General features: G+C 35.4%; 2 protein-coding genes across 2 annotated transcripts; one reads left to right on the top strand and one right to left on the bottom strand.

Annotated features, from left to right (window-relative positions):
* Positions 1 to 414: 414 nt before the first annotated feature.
* On the bottom strand, positions 415 to 3,959 carry LOC113508256 (the record flags this gene model as incomplete). Its single annotated transcript, XM_026891210.1, has 2 exons — positions 3,075 to 3,959; positions 415 to 484 (listed from the first exon to the last, which is right to left on the bottom strand). Coding segments are annotated over exons 1-2 (955 nt in total), but the record flags the coding sequence as incomplete, so codon positions are not given.
* Positions 3,960 to 7,921: 3,962 nt separating this feature from the next.
* LOC113508257 lies at positions 7,922 to 8,867 on the top strand. The gene has a single exon (XM_026891211.1). It carries the CDS (start codon positions 7,977 to 7,979, stop codon positions 8,838 to 8,840), a length of 864 nt encoding a protein of 287 aa, XP_026747012.1. The 5' UTR covers positions 7,922 to 7,976; the 3' UTR covers positions 8,841 to 8,867.
* Positions 8,868 to 10,609: the final 1,742 nt, after the last annotated feature.

The following is a 10,609-nucleotide window of genomic DNA, read 5'->3' as shown; positions in this document are numbered from 1 at the left end:
AAAGGTTCACAGATGTTTATATTATTTGTTGCTGATGACGTAGTGTTTGTATAACATTATTTTTAAATTCGTTCCGATTAGAGGCAAAGATATCTATATTAATGAAAAATTTATTAAAATTCTTGACTATTTTACAGAGGGGCGCTCGCTCTCCCGCGTTAGTATGACTAGTAGTCGTAGCAAATAGTGGGTAGGCACGCGCTTCTCGTCTTATAACAGTTCTGGGTACAATATAATATAAGGCGTTAACAATTTCTGTGCAATCATACTTATTGCTAATAAGGTCATAGAGCATCATAGCCTGAAGTAACAGTCGTCTTGAGTGTAGAGTAAGACAGTTAAATTTTTTTAGGGACTCATTGTATGTAAGGGGTTTTAGACGACATTTAAATAGAGTTGATCGCAGAAACTTACGCTGCACTCTTTCAATTGCATGGTCGTACTTTGCATAGAAGGGATCCCAAATCATGCTGGCATATTCTACCTGTGGTCGCACAAGAGAATTAAATAGATATAGATATGTCGTAGGACACTTAAAGTCTGTAGCAGATCTCATCACTAAATTGTACATTTTAAAAGCGCTCGCTGTAATTTTTTCGATGTGTACGTCTAAGTGGAGTTTACTGTCTAAGAGAATACCTAAATCACTAATTATATTTTCTTTAAGAAGAGATTCATTGCACAAGGAGTAATTAAATTTAATTATATTTTTATTTTTAGTGAAATTTAAGTATTTGCATTTAGGAATACTTAAAATTAACTTGTTATTATTACAATACTCCGATAATCTATTAAGATCCTGCTGTAACAAAAGACAATCATCTATTGATTGAATTTTTCTATAGACCTTAAGATCATCGGCGTACAATAAGAAATTACTGTTACGGAAGCAGTTACCAATGTCATTAATGTAAATAATGAATAATAGAGGGCCCAGGATGGAGCCTTGCGGTACGCCTGAAGTAGCCAGAAATGAGTTAGAATTGTATCCATTAGTCACAACACTTTGGTTACGATTACTTATATATGACTGGAACCATCGTAATAAGTTTCCCCTGATACCATTAAACGCAATCTTGTTCATTAGGATTTTGTGGTCAACTCTATCAAACGCTTTTTTAAAATCTGTGTATATAGCATCCGTTTGCGCTCTATTATCCATATGATTAAATATAGAAGTAGAGAAAATCAATAAATTAGTGACAGTGGATTTTCGTCTAACAAAGCCATGTTGTTCAGGTATTATGCTTTGTTGGATGAAAGGATATACTTTATGTTGAACAAGCGATTCGAATAATTTTGCGAGAGTACATAGGATGGAAATAGGTCGGTAGTTCTCAATATTTTGTTTGGATCCACTTTTATGCACTGGGACTATATTAGCTTTCTTCCAGGTCACAGGGAATATACCAGTAGACATACATTTATTAAAAATTATACATACAGGTTTACTGATTGTGTTAGCTGTCCATTTTAAGAAACAAGGGGGTATCCCGTCAGGTCCCGCCCCTTTTGCAATGTCTAGCATTTTTAATTGGTGACGAATTTGGTCGATACTAAACTGTATATCAGAGAGATGACTATTGTTATTAATATATAGGTTTGAGGGTGGGCACCAATCACGTGATAAGCTTGTTGGCTCGTATACAGATTGAAAAAATGATGAAAAAAGATTACAAATATCGAGGGGATCACTAGCTGTTACGTTGTTATAGTACATACGCGAGGGGATGCCCACCCTATTTCTACGATTAGCTATGTATGTCCAGAAGTATTTAACATTGTGACGAATACTGTTCTCTACACTTTTAATGTAAGTATTGTAGCATTTAGTACATTCCTTTTTAAAACGTGTTCTATACAGGGAGAATACCTCGTAATCCGATATATTCCCATATATTTTCCACTTTGACCACGCTTTTTTTTTATATTTATATATATGAATTAGGGCTTTCGAAAACCACACAGGATAATTAACATGTTTTGATTTTGTAAGAGGTACACGATTTTTGATGATACTATATATATGATTATAAAAATTGTCAACAGAGTCTTCAGCGGAACTGCCGCTTAATATCATGTCCCAGTCATGTTCATTTATATCATTATTAACGTTATTGTAATCTGCTTTACGAAAATTATATTTAATGGTTTGTTTAGGTCGTATTAAGTTGATGTTTATATTTAAAGGGATGATTGTATAGAAGGGAGGGTGATGGCTATCAGCCTGAAGTAAGTAATGGTTGGGTATGAATACATGGCATAGTGTGTTAGATATTAGGAGGTCGAGAGTGCGGCCAAGAGCGTTAGTTAAATAATTGTATTGCATAACATCGTGTATAGCCATAAAATGTCTCATACGATCACAGATAGAAGAGGTGCCCATGCAACTCATGTAGTCGTGAGTAGGGTTCGATTTTATCCAGCTAGCTGTCGAGATGTTATAATCACCTAGCATTAACAAATCATCGAATTTGATTAAATTTATTATATGATTCATAGATTCAAAGTGCAGATCGTATACAGAGAGAGGTGGGTTATTTGGTATGTATACTGCACTGATCAGCGTGTTAGTCGTGTTATTACGATCAGGAATTGCAATAACAACTTGCTCAATATGTTTGCTTAATGACACATGCGTAGGAATATCGATGCTGACAGGATTATATTCGCGTAATACGGCTATCAAAACACCACCTCCGTCTGCTTTACCTGTAGCAGATCTATCACGGTCGCATCGAAAAACCACGTAGCGGTTGTCAATAAACTCGCTATTCTGTATTGTGGGAGTTAACCATGTTTCAGTTAAAACAATTACATCGTAGCAATTACTAAGAATATTCATATATAAATTATTACATTTGGTACGTAATCCTCTGCAATTTTGGTAATATAAACTAATTTTGTTGGAAGCCATTTTTATCTTAAACAATGCAAAAAAAAATAAATAGATGAAGTTAGTGAAGAATCTAATTAGTATTATTTATCGTAAGTTTTTTAATGTCATTTGATGATTTAATAGCTATAGTAGGCGACGTTTCTGACAGTTTTACAAGAATGGTCGAATGCTTTACCCAAACAAATTTGTAATTCCATTTCCTAGCAGCGTCACGAGTCTCACGCAGTAGTTGTTTCTTTTGGAGAGTAAGGTGTTCATTCACGTAGACAGTGCGGGGTGCACCAAGAATGCCAAGGTCTGTGGACGTGACACCTCTCTTCAACCGGAAGGCGCTGAGAACGTTGTCCCTTAGGGCGCGAGTTTTGAACTTAGCCACGATATTTTTAGGTCTTTCACTAGCTGCGGCATGTGGCACACGATGAACAGTAACAATTTCATCTCGTGGTGTTGCGGTATTGATTTTCTTGCCAATGTCTTCAATCAAGTTGAATAAGTTTTCATCACGTCGTTCAGGAACATTACTAATTTCCAAGTTGCATTGTCTGGCTTGTTGCTCAAGGTTGTCAATTTTAGCTTCAAGTGTTTTTAGTATTCCTTGATGAACATCCTTTGACAAAATGCTCTCTTCTAATGTGTTAAGTCGTTTTTGATTGTCATCGTACTCATTCGAGATGTAAGTTGCCGATTTTTTTATCTCTGCGACCTCCTCAGTCAGCTTAATCACCTCTTTTTTTATAGATATATTGTCCGTGCGTAGAGAATCCATCTCCTTTTTTATTGCCATAATGTATGTCTCCATGTCATTTCGTATAGTTTTTATATCATCTGTGATTGTGGATAATTTGGCATTCAATCCATTGTTCCATTCACTTAATGATTCCTTTATATCAGCATGAATGATGGAGAGCTGTGTAGTGCAGTCACATTCTGGTTGTTTTCTTTTTCGAGTCGTTATATTCATGTCTAGTTCCGATGTAATTTTAGCCAGTTCCGGCTCAGAGACAGATTGCTCAGTTCGAAGTGTGGGAGTCATCGGAGGTGTTCGTTTAGTACCAAACATTGCTACGTGTACTAACGCCCTGGGGTGACTCTAAGCAAGGTGCAGCGTAGTGGATAATTGCTCAGGCAACAAACGTAGGCGTAAGCGAAGCAACTCCGTAGTGGTGAGCGATGACGCAGCGGCCTCGGGGTGGGGAGCGCTATGTGAACGTTGAATTCAACGCGCAGTGACTAACCTCGGTGGCGTGGTGGGCGCGCGACCGGCCGCAGATTCCAGCGTCTATGGATCGAATCCGAGTGCAGCAAGTCGAACCGGAGCACACAATTTACTATTTGTCCCTGTCTAGGACAACCCCCTGGGTGGGACTTGTCTATGCAAACACTCACGAGTAAACGAGAAATGGTATCAACACGAATTGACCAATCACAATAATTCACCGCTAGAAACCCAAAACAGGTCTACACTATACTGTGTCACAAGACGTAATACAAGACAAGTCTCAGAGATAACCTTCAGAACAAATGACAGACAGACAAACAATATCATTATATATTTATATGAGTGCTTACGATCTGATACTAGGCTGGTTTCTTTAGAAATGAATTTTAAAAAATCTACTGTTCCATTAAAGTCTTATTGATAAGCACTAAATGAGTACATGCTGACAAACAAACAAGTGAAAATCACCAATTTTATTGTTTTACGGAAGAAATTGAACCGATTAAGTACGAGTAGGAACCGCGACCCATAGGGATCTGTAATAAAAAAGTGACTTAAAATTTAAAACCAATTTATGTCCATACCTAACTTTTGCTGTTTGTTATAACAGTAGCAACAGAAATACGTCATCATCATCATCATCATCTCAGCCTATAGCAGTCCACTGTTGGACATAGGCCTCTCCATAATTTCTCCAGCGCGACCGGTTCGTTGCCAGCTGCATCCAACGGGACCCAGCGGTTTTCACAGTAATACATCACCTCTGAAAATTTCAAGTATCGAGTTATCATGGTTCATGACATAAAGCCTCATGACAGACGTACGCACAGAAGGGCAGACAAGAGAACCTTAATAATAACTAACCTAAAATAGGTCATTTATTTGGACAAGGCAACAAACCTACGTGATTCCGTGTATCATCATAATTATACATCAACTATTAATAACCATGGTAAATTAACAATAGCGATATTGTCATTTGCACAATATCCAATTGATCACCTCTCAAACAATGCTGGGATAGCCAAGTAGCCAGGATTATCTGCCGGCTACGTGCTCAGAAATACGATGTTATGAAATCAGGTACGGTCAGAAAAGTAAATAGATCACAGACTGCCGAAAATAGTTATGGCGTCTTTACAATATTGAATCTTGAGCAAAATTTTGGAAGTAAAAATGATAGGGTAAATTTTCAGGCGGCCTTTTTTGTTCCAATGTCAATAAATTATGTATAATAACATTTAGAAGTCTTTTAATAGTGACAGTGATCATAGATTTTTGTTGCTGAATATACATTCCAACTATCATGCTCTTTCAAGCCAAAATCACCCTTGTATCAACTCCATACGGTCTAGTTTGGCATTTCAGTGTCACTATGTATGCAGGTAGGTTCGACCCAGTTCTTGAGAATATATTTATCGATCTCTAACGGTGTATTAAAAGGCAAGACTGTAGGCATCAAACTAGAACCAAGTCTGTCAACCACGCTGCTATACTTGTTTACTAAGATTTTGATTGTCTATACTATTGGTACAAACTGTACTAGAAATCAATATAATAGTCTAAAACTTCATTAAATGATGTAACGGTTTACTAACGCGTTTATCGGGAGAGCCCGACTAGTTTCAGACCCGAACGGAGTCCTTAATCATGAGCTGATGCGGAGTGCCTTTTTTGAGAACACTGGAGTTGACATTTCAGGGGTCGCGGTCTTTAAAATCAAAGAACACTCAGACAAATGTTAATAGTAAGTTGTTATATTATAAATTCGTTGTTTCACCGAGTGGTAATGACGCCAAATCAATGCACAATGTGACACGGGTTCAATCACCATATATATTAGTTATATATAGAATAAGTATTAATGTGATCGACGAATCCTTATTCCGTCTGAGTGACATGTAATGTTTGGCCCTGCGATAAAACTCTTTAGATCAGTAGTCGTTTAAAAAGTATGATGACGTTCAACCAAACAAATAAACAAACATAGCAACTGATATAAAATAACTTCATTGACGACAAACAGTCTATTCATTACCTTATCTTTCACAATCACATGTAAATAACGATCCCAAAGAATTACCGACGTGTACATTTAATATTTGGCTATGTAACAGTGGTTAATACTCCATTGATTGAAGTACAATGGGAGTAATGATGCGTTATCATCGTATGTACATACGAAACACACAATTATTCCTTGTTTAGATAACAACAGAGGTACGAAAATCATTGTAAGGGCTCGTTTATATTACTAATATAAACTATGTTAATATTTCATGTGATCTTGTCATAATACAGTCATACATAGTAATACACGGGGCTCACGTGCCCAGCAATTGCAAACATGAAAAGGTTTTTCAGAGAAAGAGAAAGAAAGAGAATGCCTTTGCTCAGCAGTGGTATCTCAAACGGGTTATACAAAAAAATCCTGTTACTTCAAATACATAATGAGTGATCGTGATGACATTGTGATCGTGATTTTTGGCCAAATGACAGTTATTTCATAATAAATAAAAAATAATCAACCTTGTCGGTTCTGAGATATAATTACAAAATAAAAATAATATACAGACGGATTAAAAACCTTCTCCTCTTTTATAGGCGGTTGAAAAACGTAAAAAATCTTAATCTTTACAAAATAATATTTTTTTACAAACACACATTAAAGTAATAAACTACTGATTTATTTCAGTACTATATTTTACATTTGTTTTTATTCGCGTTTATTTTTTTATTTAACAGAGTTTCTGTCCTTTTAAGTAACTTAACAAGGTACAATACCTTTCCTTATTAAAGTTCAAAATATCTGGGATCCAAAGGGCATGGTCTTTCATAATATTCTATAAGAAAACTTTAAATGTACGAACTTCTTTTAAAAACAAATAATTTGATTTTGACTTGTGCAATGGATCGATTCAATAGCTTGAGTCTTTGAACAGGACCCGCTCAACCAAGGTATCCTAACAATGTTTACTGCCTTTCCCTTCCGTTTATCAGCAGTGCTATTGTGGTCAGGTTTGTTTAGGGGTACTAACCTACTCAAAAAAAACGGAACCCTATTACGGATTCTACGTTGTCTGTCCGTTGTTACCTGGCTGTATCTTATGAACAGTGATGGCTACACAATTGAAATTATCACAGATGATGCATTTCTAGTGCCACTATGACGTTAATACTAAATCAAGGTTAAGCAAATGTTGTTATGGTCATAAATTTGTTGGTGGGCGACAATTTTTCAATGACGATCGAGTTGATTAATGTCGAATCCAACTCGAATTTGACCGGTTTCATTTCCAGTGTTTGACGTAAAAAAACTTACCTAAATACGAATAAAAAAAAACAAACATTGCTGATATAGCTTATCAACGAAACTGTCAAAACAAGTTTAACTCTCCCCTGTAAATTGGGGAGATTACTTAAGAAAATGCGAAAATTTAAGGTAAGTAATACAAATAGCTGGCAATGTTTTATTTCATTTATCAAGATTTGCCCATTTAACTCTAAACATGAACTTAATTCTAAACAAGGGTTAGATTGTAAAGTTCCCATTTTTATCAGTAGTCAGAATGGTTAATGGCGGCTACACAAAATGCAAAGAAGGAATATTAATAAGGCTGGGGTTTAGACAGAAGACATCTGAGTCCTTTATGTCTAATAGTTCCCACAATTAACTAAACATTAGTTTATAAGGAAGAGTTCATTAAATTATAGTAATACTCTAATATTTTTTATTTATGCCATTGTTAAGAGACCTTTACGCTGCTGTGACAATCGGTTTATATATAATTTACTGTAGAATTGCAACCACACTATATTCGCAAACAACGTGTATGGGAGATCACATCAATAACCAATATGCAAGTCGAAATAAAGCGAGAAAACTATGCGTGCAACAAAAAGATGTGTTCCGAAAACGATGCTTACTCAAAGATGGATCATTTAATCAATAAAATTATAGAAAAGGAAGGGTTCATCCAATACAAAATTGATAAGAAATGCATATCAACAAACGGAGGGAACTACCTCGGAGAACTCTCCGAGATCGATGTTCAAGGAAAAACGAAAGATGGCGACAAAGTTCTAAACATCTTCGTGAAAAAAATGAACACAGGCGACGAAATGAAAATTATTTCAATACCAAATGCTTATATGACAGAATTGTTCTTCTATAAAGAACTTTCGAAGATTTTTCATGAACTGCAAGAAGAGGCTCGCGTACCCTTAAACAAGAAGTACTGGACTGTCAAAAGCTACGATGAAAGTGAAAAAGATTTGATATTAATGGATAATTTATCAAGAAAAGGTTTTATAACACCAGATAGGATGGATGTCGTCTCTTTACAGTTCGCTGAAAAGGCAATCCAGGAGCTGGCTAAATTCCATGCGTTTTCATTTATTTTGAAAGAGAAGCGTCCAGAATATTTCGAAAAACGAATTCGGACCATGAAATCTCCTTTCAAACCTGGCAAAGATTGGGATGGATTTGTCCAAAATATTCTTAAAACAACGATAAAATTTGTCGATGAAAATTTGAAGGAAAGAGTAGAAAATTATTCCGTAAATATTGAAAAAAAGTATCTAAACTATTATGAAGATAAGAAAACTCAACGATGTTTGGTTCATGGTGATTATCGGCCCAACAATGTGTTGACAAAAATAACTGTAAGTACTTCAACTTTTTATGTTGTGATTTTAACTGCACGGATAGCCGAGAAGTAAAGATCACATGAGGTGTCGCGGTTTCGATCCCCGCGGATTTTATGCATTCTGTCTTTTTGCATGTGACTTATATGGTAGGGGAGCGAGGGGCTTTTTGTAACAGTTTTCATTAAAACTAATATATCTTGAGATCTATTGATTAAATTTCTACTAAATAAAAATGGATGAATACTGTAACTCTTCCTCTACCAAATCAAGTAAAAATAATACTATAACTATTGGTCATTATTTTACAATCAATTATTTTCTAGAAGAAGTGCGGTGTTACAACTTACCTCGTGCTTGGGGCAAGTTGTAACGTCTACCGGGGCAAGTAGTAACGACAAAAAAAAAACAACCATAATACCTCTAATCATATATTCTTTTTTTTTTTTAATTGACATCTTTCTAAAGTAAGTATTACGTAATTCTTATCAAAAATCAACTCAAATACATTTTTTTAGTAATCAACACTTAAAAATTAAGTAATTAACAGTTTTATTTAGTTAAACACTACTTATAATCATCATGGCACTTTTGAATTACAGTAAATAATTAAATTATTTATATCTAAGGTATGCTTCGTAATTATCTTTTCTTAACAGCTATTTAACAAAGTATTATACTTATGTAAGAATCAACATTTGGTGGGTTTCATTATAATTAAATTCAGTCTTCATCTGAGTTACAATTAATACTAATAAAAGATATAATGTCTCCTGTAACACATCCTACATGTGCCCACATCTTACAAATGATACACTCTATCCAATCTTCTTTATTTGTATCTGTGTAAGCTTCACCACATACCAGACAATACCATTCTTCTGCTTCAGATTCTGAATCTGAACATAAAATCTTTTTTTTAGCTCTGCCCACTCCGGTTTTATTATTTGTTGATTTACCTTTGATAAATGTGAATTTCTGCGCATAAAATTTTGGAACCAGTCAGTACCAGCCATGTTATTTTGATGCCAAGAAGGAGGAATGTTTTTAGCACTAAGCTGCACACCGCATTGGTGAGCTAGTTTCCTTACTTCTATAGGAAGTAGTCCAAAATATATATCGGCGCACTTGAGTAGGTACGAAGCTATCTTATCTTCCTCTTCTGCAGTAAATACTTGTCTAGGCTTAACATAACCAACTCTTAATCTTTCATTATTCTTCTTTTTCTTTATGTATCTATAAAGAGAGACGTGACATAATCGGAAAGTCTGACTAGCTTTCCGAATACTGCATTTGTTTTCTAAAACTTCAGCTGCCGCTAACTCGTACACTTCTTGGCTTTGTGTTGCCCGCTCTGACTTTCTTTTATACACTCTCATTCTAAAACAAAAGAAAAAAGTAGGTATCTACATCATAACTTGGGGCATGTTGTAACACGTTACAACAAGCCCCGGGATTTTGTTACAACTAACCCTATGGTATGATTTTCAACATTTATCAAGATAACTATTTAAACAATTTAGCAATCATAAAAACTGTTACACATTATCAGAGATAGATAAATTTGAATGGAAATAAGATATAGAAAATTTAAAATTAGTCGATATTAAATACGCAAACCGAAATTTTACGACAGTACAATTTTATATTACCTGGCAGAAACGAAGCACGTGCACACTTCCGCTCACTGCGCTGGCCGGCGGGATTTTGGCTATGGCAACATGATGCGGCGCGGTTTATAGGTTAAATCGAGTCAAAGAAATACGTTAATAGCGTACAAGATCCTAGTGAAAAGGGCATGTTACTACTTGCCCCTGTTACAACAAGCCCCTCGCTCCCCTACC

The sequence above is a fragment of the Trichoplusia ni genome, unplaced genomic scaffold (assembly GCF_003590095.1).
Source record: "Trichoplusia ni isolate ovarian cell line Hi5 unplaced genomic scaffold, tn1 tig00004255, whole genome shotgun sequence".
Taxonomy (NCBI): Eukaryota; Metazoa; Arthropoda; class Insecta; order Lepidoptera; family Noctuidae; genus Trichoplusia; species Trichoplusia ni.
This window is presented reverse-complemented; position numbering and strand designations above follow the sequence as displayed.

What these genes read in the sequence shown, in the direction of transcription:
- LOC113508257 (XM_026891211.1), top strand. Translation starts at nt 7,977, where the DNA reads ATGCAAGTCGAAATAAAGCGAGAAAACTATGCGTGCAACAAAAAGATG.